This window comes from Pezoporus flaviventris, unplaced genomic scaffold (genome assembly GCF_033815535.1).
Source record: "Pezoporus flaviventris isolate CSIRO_AGI_PZ_B2104156 unplaced genomic scaffold, CSIRO_AGI_Pfla_v1 ptg000036l, whole genome shotgun sequence".
Lineage (NCBI taxonomy): Eukaryota > Metazoa > Chordata > Aves > Psittaciformes > Psittacidae > Pezoporus > Pezoporus flaviventris.
Genome location: NW_026892584.1, coordinates 10,060,328 through 10,079,693, shown reverse-complemented (window position 1 = coordinate 10,079,693; position 19,366 = coordinate 10,060,328). Strand labels below are relative to the sequence as shown.

The following is a 19,366-nucleotide window of genomic DNA, read 5'->3' as shown; positions in this document are numbered from 1 at the left end:
CAAGACACACACGAAGATATAGAGGCTTTAGAAGAGCAGGGATTTTTAAAATGAAGTATCCCACCAAGGAAGCGCTTGTCAGCCCTACTCACTTTAGCCCTGCAAGTTTCACTTACAGTTTTCCTGAACCAAATGTAGCAATTACAAGTTCAGTAAAAAAGCAAATACTATTTGCCCAGTAATAAGCTTAACTAAAAAGTATCTTAAAGCGCACTTGAACTGAGCCTCCAGTGGTGTTTATTTTGACACATACCTTAACTAAGACACTGAAAACACATCTGAAAAAGCCAGCCCCTTGACAAGAACAAGTGTTTCCAGACTCCCCTACATAGGAATGTTACTTGTGGTGAACAAAGAGCAAAGTAACATTCAGTAACAAAGAAAAAGGGGCAAAATCTTTGAATCTATAGATCCTTAACTGGAATGACAGAAATTTCCAACCCCTTACATATTATAATGGTATTTCATACCTGTATTACTGGTATTCCAAGTTTCCATTTGCTACAGTAGTGTCAAAAATTATAGGACTACCCTGGTCCTCCTTCCATATGGAAGAGCGTAGTATAACCCATCATTAAAACACAACCAGAAAAAAAAAGTCTGGAAAAGTCAAAAAGTTCAGGTTGACTCAAAAAGTTCAAGGGAGAACACAGATGACTAAAAAAGACAGTAAGGGAGACAGGGGCAGGTGAAAGAGAGCAGATGATGTGGTGATCAGTGCACAACTAACTAAGCGATCTGGCAGCCATCTAACATCTCTTAGAACCCATCAAGCTGCAGAACAGCTGGTTCCAAACGTCAGTACTGAGAAACGACAAGGTGTTTTTTTTTTCACAGATCACTACATGTCATCACTAACCTTTACATTAGTAGTGAGACATCATAAGATTTGCCTCCCATGGTCTCAAAAGGTACCGGATCCTCCGATCCATATGCACCAGTCTAAGATGCAGCCGGAACTTGAGGATCCATGTTTCCCACTACCCCATGAACATTCAGACCTAGTGATGCACTACACTTCTAACTCCTCGCTCCCAACAACCTGAAGTTGCATCAGGAGCTGCTTGTGTCACCCACCACCAAAGGGACACCCACGCAATGATGAGTGTGAGGGACTGATTTCACACTTCGCCTCTGCCCCAAGCATGTCGTGATGATTGACTACCCCGCACTTCAGGGGCCTGCCGCGACGGGCCCCAAGGGACACGCTAAGGAGGCTGCCAGAGCAGAGCCCCATCGCCCTCATCCGCCATTTCCAGCCCCGACGTCTCAGCAGCCGTGACAAGGCTGTGGGTCGCCGGTTCTCCCCTCTCTGCCGCCGCATGACGTCACGACGCCCACCTCACGCCGTGACAGCAGCGGAGCCGCGACGCCAACCCGCACTGAGCCGTGACAACCCCGGAGGACCCCTCGCCTCGCCTCCCCAGCGCCGGTCTCCAACCTACCCTGCTCGGCGGCGGCCGCTGCCATCCTGCTACCTCCTCCCGTCGCACGGGAGCTGATGCAACAGCATGCCCGGAAGCGTCTCCTCGCCCCGCCCGGCCGCGCCCGCTTTACGCTACTTCCGACGGGCGCATCGCGTCACCACTGCAACGAGGGAGCACCGCCCTCCCACCCCCCACCGAACTCAAACCGCCTTCCCGCAAAGCGGGCGGCCACTGGGCTGTCGTCGTGGGGTCGTGCTCGCTTCTGGAGGTGCCGTGGCGTCGCGGGAGTTTACCACAGCCGGGCTCCCCCCGCTACACTTCCCACCCGCAGAGAAGAAGGTCCAAGAAAACCCCAGCTTCTGGCTCAGCCAGGCTTTTATTGCTGTGCTTCAAACGTAACAGTTACATGCCAGTACAAAGCAAAACACAATTGTTCCGGAAACAAAGCATGGCAATCTTCTCAAAAACAGTGGCAGCTTCTTTGCTCCCACTGGCTGGTCTCAAAAAAAGCATGGATCTGCCTCACACAAAGGGAAAAAACATGAGCGGAGGCTCCTCACTCCCAAGCTGGCATCTGGCGCCTGAGTTTAATACAATACAACTCAAAAGACCTTAGTGAACATCTCAACCAGAGCCTGTGCGAACACCGACAATGTTAAATCACTTCCAGTTCCCTGTGTGAAGGTGAGGTTATCAAGTCCATGCCACTGCTTTTCCTAGTGGTTTGTTGATGTCCTCATTTAAAGGAAGTTTGTAGACATATGTATGTTAGGAAGAACATTATCCAAGTTAGCTGCAAATATTAATCTGTAGCTTCTAACTTACTTATAATATTCTTACTTTTTAAGGTGTTCAATACATTATGATAAGCCCTGTTATCTACTTGCCTTAACTCATCCAGTAGCTTAATAATAGACTGTTTCTCCCCCAGTGAGTTTTTCCAGAGGAGAAGCATCTGATAAGATTGCTCTTCTATATCATTAGGAAAGTTATGAACAGTTTTATTAATAGAATTTTCCTCCAGATGTTTTCTCATAAACTGCTTCCATTTTTTCTGTGGTACTTCTTTTATAAAGACCAAAAAGCTATCACTCAGTTCTGAAAGAAAAAACACACAACACACATCAGCTTAGGGTTTAAAATACAGACTTTTTTCATAGCTAATGTACCTGCTTTCCCATTAATTTTCAGCCAACATATGCACAGACCAAACAGCAGCAGCAAGGCCAGGTTTGGCACCTAAGAAGCTGTGGGACAAGTAGGTTTCCTACTGAGTGGTCTTGAAAGAAGCTAAAAGTATCAATCTACATACTGCAAAAGTAGTTTCTTAAGACACCATTCAGTATAGTTTTGAGGCAGCTTTTATTGTCCTGCACATCTTTATTTAAGCATAATAGGGTTACTCAGCAGTAGGCTTTAACCCCTTCACTATGTTACTGGTTAGATGTGCCATGCAAAGACCAGCATAAGCAAAACCCATTGCTTGGAGATCCAGCACACCAACTTGGTGGGTAGAGGTAAATGTATGGGGATTCAATGTAGTCTTTCATGTAAGCAGGCATTTGACAGAAAGATGTCCTGCTCTGACCTACACCTCACTCATTAAGGCAGAGTACACTGCTGCAATGCAGACTTGTTTAACACAGAGAAATTTTGTACCTTTCTTATTCTTAAAAGCATGACTGCACTATACTCCTGTGCAGAAAAGCCATGCTTTATAAAGTAGAACAATTCACCACAGGTATTACAACCCCTCTCAAATGTAGTAACAATCCTGTTTCATCATATTTTACAATAAACCGAAAGCCTTATAGCTTTAAGCAATATTTGTTGGCCTCCCTACACTATTCCTGAAGTAGACTACAGTTAACAGGAAAACAAATTCCAAAACCTGCCAATTTAAGGAATACTCACCATTTTGAGAGAGATCTTTAACAATTATTTGACACTGTGGTTCTTGTATCTGCAATGCAAAGTTGGACCATTACTCCAACATATCAGACCACGTCACTCACAACTGTTCCTGAGCCATTTGATAGCTTACTTCCACAGCACACACACCAATAAGGGAGAACGGAGCAGATGTCACAGCACAGCTGAAAGTATTTGAATAAAGAAAACTGCAGCCTGAAATAGCCATGCTACTAGCTCCAAAGGGAAGCAACAAGGCAAGACATTTGCTGCTACTGCAGAAGAATACCTTCTGTATAAATATTGATCAAGGAGATGAGAGAGGCAGAGCAGGATAAGTGGGGGATTGAAGTTTACTTTCCCAAGGTATCACTTCCCATACTTTCTGTTACATCCTTAAGGCAAAGCTTTCTCTTCCATATCATTCTGCCTGTAAACAACATCCATGACTCATGGAATAATTAAGAACTCAAGTAAGATTCTACACCTATCAGAGAAAATACAGTGATCGCTTCCCACACACACTTACCATACGATTTGCTGGCATCCTAACTCTTGGGCCTTTAGATGGGACATTCTGATGAAAAGCAGGATTCTGACCAGTTTTTGCTGGTCGTGAGAACTCAGCAAACCTCCTCCAGCAACTTTCTACCTGGCATTTCATGCCACACAGACTGGTGCCCCTCTCAGAGAGTACAACACTATTTTCCTCTGGTGATGTGTTTTTCACTTCCAGGTTAACACTGGTTTGCACTTGGTCTTCTGGGCTGTCAGGGTTCTCATCCTCTGGGTTGATTGTGTTGTTTGCAGGTGCCTCCACTTCTGGTAAAATAAGGCTTTCAGTACTGCCCTCAGGCTCCTACAAAGAATAAGAACATATTTCAAGGCCAGGCTGGATGGGACTTTGAGCAACATGCTCTAGTGGATGGTGTCCCTGCCCATGCAGGGGTTTAGAACTAGATGATCTATAAGATCCCTTCCAACCCAAACAATGCTAGACTTTTATGATACATTTCATAGGTAAGCCTTCAAGGACAGTCTGTAGGAAGAAAACAGAATACCTGAGGTCACCAGATGTCAGAGAAATAATAGGAGAGCTGCTGATTTGGCAAAGTTACAAACATGCAAAAGTTACGACCTTGATAGACATGGACTTCAAATGGTTTCCAAGCCTCAACTCTCCACTTTGCTGACTGTTCTGCTACCACTAGACTGCAGAGTAAGGCTCACGGGAAACTTTTCTTAGTGTTTTCATTGACGTCTGTTGCTGCTTTCTCCTCTCGTAGGTGTGGAAAGTATGCACCCTTCCTGAGGCAGGAAAAAATTAAACTGCCTTGCCACACCTGAGCTGACTTAACAACAACAGGACCCTCAAGCCTACCATTGTATCAACGCTGATGCTCACAGAGCTTTTGTCAAGCTGGTAACACCCCATCAGCTTCATGTAAGTGCACTAGCTTGGGCTTTTTTGGCTGGATTAGTTTTTCTGCACATTCTCAAACTAGAATCAGTTGAAAGGAGATATCAGTACATTTGTGACGGGACAAAGAGGGATGCAAGCGAGGAGAGCTGCATCATTTTTAGCATTGTTGATACATTAAACAAGCATATGACAGGGAGTATAACTCCAACTCATTAAGAACAGCACAAGTACAAAGCAGAATACTATCTATCACATCACCTAGTGCTAAGACTGGAAAGCTATACTTTTTTTTATAATGTAGAAAATGAGCGTAACAAGCAACTGTTGTTCCAATGGACTTGTGTTTAAGGTACAGTTCCACAGGAGCATAAGTCAGTGTGATTTCTGTTTGCAGGAGGTCAGTGACCCATGTGCAACACCACCATGTGGCCAACAGACATAAGCAGGGATGTGAGGGGAACCACCCCATGCATCACTCATGTAGTTGCACATCATTGTCATTGAATCCACTTTGTGTAAGGGTGCAAACAGGTTAAACAAGTTGATCCTATTTATATAGTTCTTAAATAGGCAACTGAGCAACTGAAGGCACACAGCATGGCTGACTAATAGCTGCTGCTCCATTTTAGAATGAAATAAAGTATTAGCAGTAGGTTTGGTTGGTTTGTTTTTAAACAACAGTATAAATTCAATGGTACTTAGGGAAGGACAGTGTGTTGGTGCCACACCTGTTCCGCAGATTGCATCAGTGTAACTCTCCTTGGCAAATAAGCTTATGGTTATAGTAACATGAACACTCCAAGTGGGCAGGCATTGCAATTCAAGTCTGTGACAACTCTTGTATCAGAGCTAAGCATCACCATACGTCAACTTGTGACCGTATTACTCTACTACCCTTTTTTTTATTCAGATTAAAGAGGTGTTAGAGTTGCCTGTTCCTATGCTGCAGCATTTTTACCAGGTTTTCTGTCACATTTCTTCATCAGCTTCTACAAATACATGAAGTACTGCAGATCAGGCCAGTTTGTGGGGGAAGAGACAACACAACAAAAAGCTATTGGTGATTCACGTATTTGAGTCACTTATAGACCTTAAAAATAAGACTTTAAAGTGATGTTTTTAACTTATCTTTCAGTTCCATTTCCCCAGTCTTCAAGTATTTTTGATGTAATTAAGCAGAACTTAATTATTTGAAATTTCTAACTAGTAAGATTGGACAAGAGCTCACACATGAAGTAAATAGTGCATGTATTGTAGAGGGGACAAGAAAGGCAACAGGAGAAGGTGCTATACATATGCTACCAGAGGAATTTGGATGCTTTTCTATAGATCCTCATCAGGACAAATGCTTGTTTTGCAGCTTGGTGTTACACATCATTAAGTATACTAGTGAAGACTGAGCTCATTTTTGCCTTACTGTAATGTTGGGAGTGTAGCTTCTGAATAGACTAGCTAAACACAAGCTAGTAATGTATTTATCTTGCAAAGTGCTAGACTAAAAATAATCTTTAGTCTGAAACATTAAGGTTCTGAAATAGTGTCTGCCTGCAGGAGGCCAGGGTGAACTTGGCTTTCAAGTAAAACATATACCAGCAGCCAGCATTAGCTTGGTAAACCCTTTCCAGGGATGTAATTCTGAACAGCTGGTATGCTCAGAACCCTGAACCCCTTGTCCCTGCGGGACTCCATAGGACCAAGAAGTCAGACTGCCAGGTCCTGGTCTGCAGCTTATACCATAAGCCCAAAGGCAGAAAGACTCGGTCACTTCCCTGGATCAAGAGAAGTCAACCTTATGAACAAACAACTTTGTAGTCAAAAATGCAAGGGAAGCTAGAACACCACACAGGCAAGTGATAGCTGATGTTGCCTGGGGCATATACACATGAAGCAGCAAAGAACTAAATTGGATCACTGTGTCAGCTGGAGACAGTTTAAAGTGAAAGCTTGCACTTAACCTATTTTTTTTCCAGTTTCAAAATTTCCTGGGCATGGGCTCTAGAATGTTTCCAAGGGAAGTACTGTAAAGGTGAACTGCAGTGGGCACATGCAGCTAATGAACTCATCAGGCCCTTGCTAACTTCTGGCCCTGTATGACTCACAGCTTGTTGCATCCAGGAATGCATCCTATCAGAGTTCTACAGTGAGACAAAAAAAAAAAATCAAGAGCAGTGGATCAGGTACAATTAAGCTGCACAAAACTGAGATGAAATGCTTGGCTCCATCACATACTTACCAGACCTTTCTCTGCATCTTTAACAGGTGAAGCAGCTGGAAAAACAAGAAAAGTGTCTAAGAAACTTTTAGGAATTGCAGCAACTTAACCATAATTGAATTCACATAAGATTTCTGTGCACTAGACAGATCTGTAACAAACACAAAAAAGCTCCAATACAAGCCACGTAGTTTTCCTCATCTATCATGTACTTCATGAGTACTACCCTTAGCTTCCATCAACAGCACAAACACCATGCCTTCATACAGGGAATAAAGCATCCCACTTGGCTAAATTCAGACCACATGATGCAGTTTGGCTTTTAAGCCACACTTCCATTCCTACACCTCCCCACTTCTCCCACCTCCAACTTATGCTTTTTAGCATTGTTGTGGGCTATTGCAATACTACAGGAGAAGGCAGAAATTGTACTTTAATACCAACAGTAAAAACATAATTTGAATAAGTTACCATTCAAAATTCAGAATAATTTTCCACATTATTCTAACTAAACTAGTTACAAACCATTTTATATGCAATAGTGAAAAGAAGTTTCTCAGGAAAATATCTCCACTTCCACTAAAAAAAAATAAATAATTCACACATGACTTTATCAGCCTAATGTTCATGTTAAGATGCTCAAATGATGAAAGGGCAAAAATTTGTAGAAAAAAATAAATCTCCACAAACACAGAGAATCAAAGTGGTTAATAATCTAATTAGTTTTTACTTTTTGCCCCATACATCTGAGCTTGTGCCCAGATTTTAATTCCTCTTTGCCAACACAGTGTAAGTAGATAGGAAAAGTCCTTTTAAGGATGCTATGCTGATCTGGCTTTGAAGCAAAAGCATCTGTCAGCAAAGTAAGGAAACTCAGTTAATGTACTTCATTTACTGAGCAAAGCTAGTCACCATTGTATGAGAGTTAATTAAATTGCATACGAAATGAACTAGAGCTTAAGTTGGTCCAAGATAATTTAACACAAAAACCTGGGACAGCCTTAGTGCACACTTTGCCTAGTTCTGGAAAGCTTGTAGATAGTAATCAAGCAGTTACCTTTATTACACTTTAGCTGTCTATGTAGACAGAAGAGCAAAAATCCAAGAGCAAACAAACTTATCACAATAGGAATCCAAACATGAACTGTGCTTCCTGCAATGGAAAAATGAATTAAAAAAAAATATCAGTACTGAAGTAGTCTCCAAACCAGATACTCTGAAGCCCAAATCCTCCCTACTGTCCTGAAGAGCAGACCAAGCTCAGCACTAGAACAATGACTCAGCTAGCTCATACTGGAAAAAGCACTGGGCCTGAGCTTCCCAGAACACACAAGTACATCACATATCATTATTCCAAAGGTAACAGGGGACTTTGTACAGAGCTGTGATACAGCTTCTATGAGGCTTTCTGATGAGACATTTAAGACAAGGGGGAAAATATGTACATGAAAGATGACAGCAAGCTTCAGGTGCTGTAGTGTTGATACTCAGTTCCTTCTTTAGTCTGGTAGACGCTATCCACCAGCAGGAGGGAAAGCCACTCCATATGCAGCTTCTCAGATATAGAAAACAAAAATCTTTCCACTACCCATTACTTTCCACAGTGTCACTACTGTGGCTCTGAAAACCCTGGCAATAGATGTAGCTTTTCATAGAGTAAGGTTTAAGACTGCTTGCCACTCCCACCTCTTTGAGAACTCGTCTTTGGCAAGTAATTCCCAAATCAAAATACAGAAGCTCTTAAATATGTCACAGTAATACAGCCACTGTTTTACAGGCTGCTCTGGTGTCATTAGCCTGAAGCCAGCAACCCAACAAACCAAGCCAAGTGGTATTTGTGTACCAGACCTTGATCAGGTAAGCCACATCCTAGGTCCATAGTAGCATTGCAAGTCTGCACAAATTTTTTTTCTTCCGGACACCTGAAGTGGATGGCAACACAGGGTTGTATCTATATTTCCACAGCAATATGCAGCTCTGCCCAGGCAAATCTTTTTTGGGCAGAGCTTAGAGACATGAAGAAAACATGTCTAAACAGCTAACTCTGTTAGAAGTGCATCTTCAGCAACCCAATATAAAACTGCAAGATTAAATAGAAGAAAACCAAATAAAGCTCATGTGTCTTAGCCTCTAAGGGGCACGGAAAAACCACACAAAGTAGATGCATTATTCATGCACAATTAGTTTCCTTCAACAGGTGGCTCTACCTCCTGAAATTTTTGACTGGCTGATACAGAGCTCATTCAATTGTGTACATGGAACAGCAATAATCTGAAAACATGAAAAGTGTAAGATTACAGCTATAAGCAACAAGCACCACAATACCAAAATCTGTACCTTTCTAGGTCTCAACCTCACATATTTTGACATCTAAAATTTAAATGCATGAATAATGCTATTGGCTTCAGAGCCATTATTTACTGCCTAATAACATGGCTTCGGTATTGGCACAGTTTTGGCTACAACTGTAAACATTCCCTAGAAGGAAATCAGTCACTTTTATTCATTAAACTTACATTGTACTGCATTTATGACATATTTCACAGCCCTCGGCAGGGCAGAAATACCCTTGTTTGCACTGGCATTCAGTATCATGTGTTGGAGTACACGGTCTCAAAATTGTCTGATCTAAAAATAAAATACAAGTTACAAAAGTTGTGACTGTACAACTGTGTAAAAATTATACCCATGCCATAAAGACAATTTATAAGTTCAATATTCTCAATGGCTGGAAGTGCAAAAAGCCATAGGACCAGGCTTCCCACATTAAAAAGGGGGGAAGGGTTAAGGCTTCAAAGTTGATTTTGGTACCATCTTTGCACTGTCTGCATGACAAGCATTCTTCCAAGCCGTTCTCATGGGTGGTATAACCTACTCCTTCAGTGCAAGGGACACATATTCCTCTCGAATGCGGAGCTCTGCAGTGCTGAGCAACGTAAGTACCTGTGGAAGAGGAGAATCGGCAGCGATCTCAAGGGATCATTTCATAGGCAAATGACTGCAACAGGATGTTACAACACAAAGCCATTTTTTATGAAAGTTAAACCTCCTCCTCACAAGCGAGCAGTGTGCCATGTGAAGCATACAGCACAGCAGGGTCAGGAGGCACATTTGCTGCTCAGGGAGTTGGGGCAAACGAGGCATCCAGCCAGGCCTCCACCAGGACACATGGAGGGACTAGGATGATGCAAAGCCAGTGTCATCCTCCTTGAAGGAGCACATGGAGAATTGCCTGTAACACCCTCTCTTCTCCTTTGTCTGAAGGATCTCTAAATACACCTGATACCCCCCCCCCAGTACATTAAGGGCAGTGTGCTTCTTGGCGCAAGGCTTGTGAACTCTGCACACATTGGGCAAGGAGGGGGGAGGAAAGGCAAACCAAAGTTTTACCTGCAGATACAGAAACATCAGAATTCTACAAGGACCCTTTAAGAAAAAAAACAACAAAAAAAAACCAAAAAAACCAGCCACCACCCCCCCCCCCAAAAAAAATAAACCCCACAAAATCCAACACCATAAAAATGAACAAAATCCAACAAACAAAACATGCCACAGAAAAACCCGACTTTGAACACTTCATCCTCGGCAGCAGCATGCAGAGGTCTCCTGGCTCGCTGCTAAGGCACGTTTTCAGTCATCACCTATTGCACAAGGGGCTTCAAAACAGAGCCCTGCCTTAACAGCACCAAGTTGCCACAGCTCCGATCAGACTTACATGTTCACCACATTCAATGTAAAACCAACAGTAACACAGTCACCTCCACGGGGTAAAAAAGCATGCCCAGTATCAGCTACAACTGCTAGAGGTATTACCTGCTGAACAAAATACACAGCAGTGATCTTCGGCTAAGTACTCCCCGTCTCCACAATGCTCTGCTCCTCGGGCTCCAGGCATTACCAGCAGTGAAACCTACAGTGGAAACGAGCAAGTGCTGGAGTGATTCATCCTCCCAGGACACGATAACCATCTCAGGGTTCCTGTGAAGACTTCAATGAAAACACATTCAGAAGTTCATGAGAAAGCCACAAAGGAAACCCAAACTAATTTCTGCTAAGTGTGCCTCTCTCAGCGATAATTACAATCACAAAACTGGGGTTACGGTTGTGGCTGGCAGGGTTCAGGCAATCGTTGCCCCGTATCCCCGCCTTGGTTTTAAACTATTTTTACCAATTCACTGCAGTTGAACTTCAGAGGCCGAGACCTTGCGCTAGGGATTAATTTCTCCCTCCTCGCACTTTGTTAATCCAGAAGGATCAGCGTTTGTCTTTCTCCAGCAAAATGGAGGAAACGCCCCACAAACCTCATCCAACATTTCTCACTAGCACTGTAATCTTCAGAAGAAGGCACGCAGTTGAGTCACCAACAAAAATAACTTACTGTGGCCACATGAACGTTAGGAACTCGTTACATTTTAATTTTATTCCGGTATTAAGAGCCCCGCGGCCGCCCGACCCTCTCCGACACCCAGGTGCGAGGCGATCAGCGCGGGGCTCGCTCAGGTGCCGTGGGCTCCGGGCCACCACTACACATCGCTCAGAAAAAGGGCGAAGCGGGCAGGAGGAGGGGAAGCGACGGCGGCGGAACCTCCCTCAGTTAATTGCCATCGGCGGCCAATTTCTAAGCTGAAACGGGGAGTCCCCGCTCCCCGACTCGGCTCTTTCAACTCTCTCCCCGCGGCACGAAAAGTCTTTTCCACAATCGCAGAGTTGAGAAAACCACCAATTTCCCAAGCAGACTACGTGTAGGGCTATTGAAGAGCTCACTCCTGGCTTGTAACTTTCTTTTTTTTCCGAAAGACAGCGCGGGGACAGGTGAGACTTGCCCCCACCCCGTGGTGCGCAGGTGGTTCTGCACCCCGCAGTCCGGGGCTGGCTTTACACCCGCAGCTGCTGCGCTTCCTCGCCCTAAATTCAAGGAAGCGGTTATTAACTCAGGATTCCCGAAACTACAGGCAACAGGAAAAAGAGAGAGTTAAGGCAAATTACTAAGTTCCTTTGAGGAAGAGAAGAGCAGAAAACCCCGCGAGGCTCCTCCACGTTACTCCACTGGCTGCGGCCAGGTACCAGGTTTACTGGCGGCGAGCAAGTGGAGGACGAGCCCCTCCTCGCAAACAGCGAACACGACCACAGATGCTCCCGCCTTCCCAGGCCCGGCGCGAAGCAGCACGGCCCCAGTACTCACCAGCAGCAGGCCCACAGTCCCTCCGGCTGCCATAGCCGCACCTGCCTCACTCCAGCGCTGCGCTGCGCTCCGCCCCGCACTCAGCACGACCACAAGTCCGTCCCGAGCCGCTTTATAGCCGCCGTCGCGGAGAGCGAACCGGCCCCGCCCTCTGCCACCGGGCCTCAGAGCCCTCCGCAAGAGCCCTCCTGAGGGCAGAAGAGGGCTATGTCGTGGTTTAAGCCCGTCCGGATAGGTAAGAGAACCTTAAGAATGAAACCCACGGGTTGAGATAAGGACAGTCCAGTAACTAAAGTATAATACAGAACTACTACTACCACCACCAATAATAATAATGATAGGGGAAATACCAAGGGGAGAGAATATAAAACTAAAAAGGTAAAGGAAAAAAAAAAACGATAAACACAAGTGACACACAACACAATTGCTCACCACCCGCTGACTGATACCCAGCCCGACTTGAGCAGCGATCTGGGCCTTCCAGGTAACTGCCCCCAGTTTATATACTGGGCATGATGTGCTGTGGTATGGAATATCTCTTTGGCTAGTTTGGGTCAGGTGTCCTGTCTCTGCTTCCTCCCGCGTTCTTGTGTCCCTCCTCACTGGCAGAGCATGAGACTGAAAAGCCCTTGATCAGGGTAAGCACTACTGAGCAACAACTAAAACGTCTGCAAACACATAAAACATTATCAATAACAGCATTGTTCTCAGACTAAAGCCAAATGGGAATGTGTGTCCCGACAGCACACTGCCCACCTACAGGGGTCAAGGAGCCCCACGTCATGCCTTAGGAGACGCAAAACCCAGTACCACATTTTACACGTATTAAGAGCAGGAGGAAACCACATTATGAAATGGTCCAATTCGTGTCTCCCCACCCAAAGCTCACATGTTGCCGCTGGGCTGGCTGCCCATGGATTGCGAAAAGGAGGTGCAAGAGTGGAAGGAGAATTTTTCCAAATGTGCACAAACTGGGCTTCTAAAGCCCTGAAAGGGTTCTCAGCTTTTCAACAGAGAAATGACATTTCTGACCATGATTTTCCTCAAGAATACCTTTCATCCTTCATGTGCACATAACTGGCATGTAGGAACATTCACCTCCAGATGTTGAAATTGGATTAAAATTAATAGCACAAGGATTTATAGATTGTTCCTTTCTGGATTATTTTTAATTCCCTGCAGCAGTAAATATAGGAAACTCCTTCTCTACTGATGCATAATTAGTTTATGTAGGTTAATAGTTTCTTTCATTGAACTGCTCCTCTCATGGTAACAGCATTTGTTTTATTTAACTACAGTAACAAGTCGCAGTGAAATCCCTATGGGTGTGTAGCTTGGTAAAATGGAATTGATCCAAAGAATTTCAGGCATTCGCTTTGCAGTGAAGGCAAAGTTCCTGAAGGCCTCCTCTTAAGCACTGCTTCTCTTTGGTTCAGGTGGGTTTAGGGATCTATTTTTAATTTTTAGTAACTTTCTCAAACCCAGAATACATTTGCACCCAAGAGATGTAAATGTCCATATGGCAGAGACAAGACTCCAAGCAGTAACTGCAATACATGGTCCAGAAGGGGGCTGTGTGATGAGGAAGGTTGTGCTGACAGCCAGAGACATGTGACCTGCTGAAGCATTCAAAAGGAGATTTAGGCAGGAAAGTAGCAGAGGTGTTTGCACAGCATTAGGAGCAAACGCTTCCATATTGCCTACTGGACCCTGCGTAGCCACACAGGTGTTACTAGTGGCTGAACATTCCTTCACAGGCAGAGGCTGGGGGACCCCCTCTCACAGATGGTTAGATCATGTGTGGCAAGGGTCAGACTTCCTCAGCAAGGAGTGACTGGGATGATGTCCTTCAAACAGGCATTTGACAAGGATTGAGAACTCTGACGTTCTGTAAGGATGATTCCTCAGGGATGAAGAATTCTTTGGCTTTCTGGAGACTTTTGCTAATAGCAAAGTCACTCTCACCTGTTATTATTTGTTATTTATCTCTTGAATGTCAGTTTCTGGATAGCAGTTCTTATCCCATCTGTTTATGTCAGAGGGATGGGGTTCTTTCCATGGAACTATCTGTTCTCTAGTATCAATTTACTTCCTTAATATAAAAGGTTTTCTAATCCCAACAAGTCTGTACATTTACATGTACAACAAGAAAAATTAAGGCAACCACTTTTCTTTCTATTTTGAGGAAGTTGTTACAATCAGAAGACATGGCTTAATATGAGCCAGAGGATGTCAAAATGCTAATGCTGTTCTAACTTAGGGCCTATGTCTGAGATTCTTGAAGACCTTTTCCTGTAGCTTTTCCTCTAGAAAAGCATGGCCTAAAAGATGTTTACTTGTAGAACACTATAAAACACAAACCTGAGTTCAAACACACAAATAATTTGTCACAGAGACAGCCACTGAAAGTTGTGTGTAGTTTTATTTCAACATATCAAGCACAGGGTTCCCCTAACTGGGGAATATGACAAGGAATGTACTTAAAAATTTGGAAACATTTACATTGAAAGATAGCCCAGACTGGCACCACCACTAAGTATTTTAAGGCTGTATATATAGCAGTACTTACCACTTGGAACTACTTCAGGCCAGAAAAGAGAGGCTTAGTATTGTCCACAGTCTACAGAAAATATTGCAAATCTTTAAAAAATGGTGTAAAATAGGAAGACTATTAACAGAGTTGAAGAATGCAGTGGCAAAACCTTTCCTCCTTCCTGACCTTTGACAATAAATGTGCCTAAGACCAAACACACATACATCTACATCATTCCTATCCTTCTCACCTACCCTGGGGTAGTGGATTCTTCTCTACAATGCTAGTGTGTGATATTATAAAACAGCCAGATAGCAAATAGTAACAATAAGTGACCAGGTTTTATGAACAGGCGTGTCTGATGCTACACTTGATGGGCCTCATCTGGGACATCAGTCAGCTCTGTAAACAAACAAGGAGCTTTCATCAAAGACTTCCCATTTCCTAAAGAGGAATGGCTCTAGGAAATTGTGCATATTTACAGTTTCCGTGGAATGGGAAACAAAAAACATTCTGAGGTCCCATTCTGTGTGTGCTGACAAAACAGATCATGACTTAATATCCTGGGGGTGGATTGTTTTGGACCCAGTGTGCTCCCTCCCATAATCAAAGGCAGCCGGACAGGCACCATAGACATGGGTTCTTTACAGCTCCCCAGCTGCACTCTCTCACTCAAACAGCTATGACCCCAGCTGGCATGACCTTTCCAAAATGCTGCAGTGTTTACCATTTTGAAGGTACCAATACTGCTGGGTAATTATTAACTGCATCAAAAAATGACAAGACATAGAAAACAAATTGCACAATTAAAGCTACATTTGGCTTCAGCATTAAGGCCCATACAGGTTAAGAGGTCCTTGAAGATGTACATGTAAAAGGCAAAAATGACATAATCTGCAGGAACAAAGTTTTGCAGGTTCCTAGGTCCCTTTTTAACCTTGTTTTTCAACTTCTTACATCTGTGCCGCGTTGGTTCTAAAGTGCTTTGGTACCTCACTGGGCTTCTTGCACGAGTGACTCCCCTCCTGCAGCCAGTAATCATTATTGCTGCCAAACGTAGTGACTTTATTTGAAGACATAATTAATGAATAGTTGACACGTAAGAAAGATGCAGAGGAGAAACCAACAGCAAGAGTCTAGGAGGAAGCTTTCAGAAGAAACTTTCTTGTGGAAGGACTTTTTGTTCAGAGCACTGAGGTTTCTGGAAAAGAAAGCAGCATGTTTATTTGTGTGTCAGATGGAGGTGTGCAGCCACACCTGAGCTTCCACTCCAGGAAGGATCCCTGTACTTCAGAGACACCCTCATGGGTACAGCACTGCTCCCCTCAGACTTTATGTCTTTTTGACAGAAAGATAAGTACTTGTGGCTCCTGCTGGATCAGGCAGAGCATGCTGGATGGCATGAGAAGATGTAAGGGCATGAGCCCCAAGAAATTTCTTCATGTGGGCCCCACTCACAAACCTATGCCCTAACTTTCCAAATACAAGGACTTGCCCTGGACACACCCAAGAGCAGCAGAGGAAATCTAAAGACATATCACCGATGGCTCTGGCATTCAGAAACAGCAGACCTCAAGTGATCCCACTCCAGTGAAGCCCCAGGAGGGCTGGGTAATAATCCTCATGCAGAGGGGAATCAGCAGGGGTCCCTGGAGCAGATGTAACACTGAATACCTTCCCTGCCCTCCCCACAGGAGTCTGAAGGGCAAAGCCCTTTGCCAGCAGTAGGTTAAGCAGGTGTCCTCACTGCTTTCCTCAGACAGCAACTAGCCATTTATACAAAAAGCAGGAATTCAGTGCTTTTCACCCATGGAGCCCAGTTTTCAGGCCACACACCTGCACCTCTGCAGCAAATGGAGCAAATTCATAACATACTTGATGAGAAGGGAGACCCCATGCTTTCCTGCCTGGCAGAGATTTATTTAGAGCCAGGACCTGGCCCAGCCCCTCCCAACTTCTGCAGCTGTTTTGCAGTTGGGAGTGCCAAGAGATGCTTAACATGCTGAGGAATGCTTTCTGCCCCATAAAGAGCCTTAGGAGGAAGAGAGTTCCTCACTATTTCAAGTAGTGGATGTGTTTGCCATTATGGTATGTTAACAGGTTACTGAAACACCCCTGCAGCTGATAATGTGGCAGTGGAGGAGTTAAATGCCACAAGCTGTTTTTAGCTCATTAAGATCATTGATTTGATAAATTGGTTACCTGTGTATATCCTGTTGGGCTCTCTGTAGGGATAAGATGGCTGAATGAATTTCCTTCAGGTGATTAATTTCTTTCCCACACTGAGCGCACAGGCTTTCAAACCCTGTGACAAAATATTGAAGGACACTGCTTTGCATCACCAGCTCTGGTTCACCCAGCAAATGGTTTGGCTGTGATCAAACTGACAGAGGCAGGAGGGACACTTTCAGAAGTAAACACGGGGAGAAGGAGATATGGGACAGGATCTTCTACCCTGAAGACCCAAGTCAGTGGAACAGGTCCCATGACACTGCTAAGGGCTTTTCTTCAGCTCTCAGAAAACAATTTTTGCAGCATGCTCCCTAGCTGAGCGGAGGAGAATGAAGTGCTCACACCTGCCTTCATCTCTGAAACATTCAAGGTCACCCCCAACAAAGGCTAAGAAAAGGGAATGAAAAACTAAGCCTGTTTCCTGTCTGTTGATTGGAATGTCAGTGTATTTTTCCAACATATTTGTGCCAGGAGCTGGGAAGCCCTTGTTGGCATTGATAGGGTAAGGCAGAAAGAGAAGCAGGAGGTACGAAGAGCAGAATATTTTCTGTGTTTGCATGTGGGCTATTGGGCCCATGGTATCAACAGGGTCAGGAAATGTCCTTGAGGAATTGAGGTTCTGAGGGAGCAACATTAAAGCCTGACCCAGTGATACCCAAATACTTGCCATCATCATCTGAGAGCTCCTGTACAGACTCTGGTGTCGAACAGCTGCTCTCTGTGTTCTGGCTATGGTTGGACGGCTGGTCGCTGCTTTTGCGGTGTCTGCAGTCTTTGCCAGACCTCTGGATAAAACGGGGATTAAAAGAGACTGGGTCACCGTCAAATTGAAGTAATGTTTGGTTTTAAACAACATAGTTTGGGGTGCTGGGACATATCTGTGAGATTGCAAAGTTTGATTGCTTTCTCAGCAACTCCTAGTAGTTGGACTCATGGCAGCTACTTAAAGGTATTTTATGCCCTGTACAGAAGCATTTTCTGAAATGATAACATCCCTATGACATCCCATCCAAATTATTTCTGTAGCTTTAACTGACACATACTAGCGATGAACTTTATAGTTTTTTTTTCTGAGTTGTACATCTACCAAACAGGTACATAACAGAAAGGACAAAAAGAATAAAAATATACAATAAAATTCCTGAGGAAGACTTTTCAGAAAGTGTCTGAAGTATTTAAATATCACAGAACTTTTATGCCCAACTTCTTGATGCACTTTGGAAAGTTTCTCCCTACTTCTCAGATGGGCAACCCCAAGCACATTGACTCAAACTTTTCACTGGAGGATCTGTAAAGCAGTTATGAACCTCAACTTTGCCACTGTTTCAGAGACATTCAGATTCAGGGTATTATAAAATAAGACTATGTACACAGTAAGATTAGAGTTCTTCAGTGTAATATGGTCTATGCAGTTCTGCATTTATGAAGTGTTTCATGAATGACATACATTACTCCAAAGATTAATGCAATGTTTAATGAACACTCATTTTTCATTAATGCAATGTTTAATCCCTGTTTAAGGGAAAGGATATAGAGAGGTTTCTTGTCTCATCTAAGAGAAAGTGATAAAGGCAGATAGCAAAGACCAAAAATGAAGTTGCAGGATCTCAGCTATGTACTCCAAAACATTGCTCACACCCTTGCTATGGGAAGTTTTCTGCTTTGGAAACACTGAACAGTGAAGTTCAGCTCAGTCATGTGTAAACCCAGTATGAGTCACTGTCACTAACATGGGTGGAAGAAAAATGCCAAAACAGATAGGATACATCAACCAAGAATCGTAATTATTTGGAGTTAACAATAGTATAATATTGCAGGTCTAGAGTCATAAACTATATTATCCCAAATTAAACCTTTCAGCCTATGCTGTGCTTACATGAAAATACTGCAGAAAAAGGCTGTGTATCTAAACAATCGTAAAGAATATTCTATTCCCTAAACCAGGCTTTTTACCTTGTGCCGTGTAATTTGATTGTTTATGCATGTTGTTTTGTGATTTGACATTCTTGTCGATAACTGTCTTTCCATTGTCTGAAGTATTCCATTCTTCTCAAATTGGGCAATGTCGTTCAAACGATCCCAAGGTCTTAAACTTTAGAGACCAAAGGAAAAAAAACATCAGAAAAGCAAGAATCCCATACCAGGTGTGTTATGAGCGATACACTAACTCTGCATTTATCAGGGCAGGCACCCATCTCTGACAGTAACCAGAGTTTCCACAGATGTAGTGTGAGGACTAACAGATACTTCCCCTTACATTCAGAGTTCTTAGCAATAAATGAGGGAGGTTCAGTCTCCAGAGGCCTCATCCTTTTTGCCAGAGGAGGAAAGACAGTTGTCAGCTCTGTCTGTACAGTGCAGAAAATCTCTGCAAAATGATTTCATGCTTGATTGCAGCAATAGGGATTTCTACCAATGGCATAGCAGATTTTCCATTGCCAAGCCC

At 43.7% G+C, this 19,366-nt stretch overlaps 3 protein-coding genes across 15 annotated transcripts in view; all 3 read right to left on the bottom strand.

The window, feature by feature from the left end:
* Window positions 1–1,546, bottom strand: part of CARS1 (cysteinyl-tRNA synthetase 1) — a 38,348-nt gene extending 36,802 nt beyond the window's left edge. For 3 of the 4 annotated variants that reach the window (XM_061463078.1, XM_061463081.1, XM_061463082.1), the window contains exon 1: window positions 1,446–1,546. In XM_061463078.1, coding sequence (XP_061319062.1) covers window positions 1,446–1,470 — 25 coding nt within the window. In that variant the 5' untranslated portion in view covers window positions 1,471–1,546. The remainder of the gene's footprint in view (window positions 1–1,445) is intronic. The other variant, XM_061463079.1, reaches the window with a different exon arrangement.
* Window positions 1,547–1,784: 238 nt separating this feature from the next.
* Window positions 1,785–12,274, bottom strand: LOC133274213 (tumor necrosis factor receptor superfamily member 6-like). Of its 2 annotated transcripts, XM_061463089.1 has the most exons (11): window positions 12,156–12,274; window positions 10,787–10,883; window positions 9,785–9,916; window positions 9,490–9,601; window positions 8,822–8,895; window positions 8,031–8,126; window positions 6,995–7,029; window positions 6,861–6,896; window positions 3,868–4,197; window positions 3,342–3,390; window positions 1,785–2,525 (listed from the first exon to the last, which is right to left on the bottom strand). In XM_061463089.1, exons 1-11 carry the CDS (start codon window positions 12,186–12,188, stop codon window positions 2,230–2,232), a joined length of 1,290 nt encoding a protein of 429 aa, XP_061319073.1. In that variant the 5' UTR covers window positions 12,189–12,274; the 3' UTR covers window positions 1,785–2,229. The 2 variants fall into 2 exon arrangements, with proteins under 2 accessions (XP_061319073.1, XP_061319075.1); XM_061463091.1 differs by lacking the exon at window positions 6,861–6,896 and having other exon boundaries at window positions 12,156–12,227.
* A 2,284-nt stretch (window positions 12,275–14,558) lies between these two features.
* OSBPL5 (oxysterol binding protein like 5) overlaps window positions 14,559–19,366 on the bottom strand; it is a 177,310-nt gene continuing 172,502 nt past the window's right edge. For all 9 annotated transcript variants that reach the window (XM_061463062.1, XM_061463061.1, XM_061463069.1 and 6 more), the window contains 4 exons: window positions 18,874–19,012; window positions 17,588–17,705; window positions 16,891–16,993; window positions 14,559–15,889 (listed from right to left, as the gene is read on the bottom strand). In XM_061463062.1, the coding sequence (XP_061319046.1) occupies window positions 15,754–15,889; window positions 16,891–16,993; window positions 17,588–17,705; window positions 18,874–19,012 (496 nt within the window). In that variant the 3' untranslated portion in view covers window positions 14,559–15,753. The remainder of the gene's footprint in view (window positions 15,890–16,890; window positions 16,994–17,587; window positions 17,706–18,873; window positions 19,013–19,366) is intronic.

Excerpts from the sequence above, each read along its gene's own strand:
- LOC133274213 (XM_061463089.1), bottom strand. The coding sequence starts at position 12,188 with ATGGCAGCCGGAGGGACTGTGGGCCTGCTGCTG. Across the intron at positions 6,897-6,994 it reads AAGATGCAGAGAAAGGTCTG|AACTCTGATAGGATGCATTC; the intron begins GTAAGTATGTGA and ends GTCTCACTGTAG. Across the intron at positions 4,198-6,860 it reads ATTCCTGGATGCAACAAGCT|GAGCCTGAGGGCAGTACTGA; the intron begins GTGAGTCATACA and ends TATTCTTTGTAG.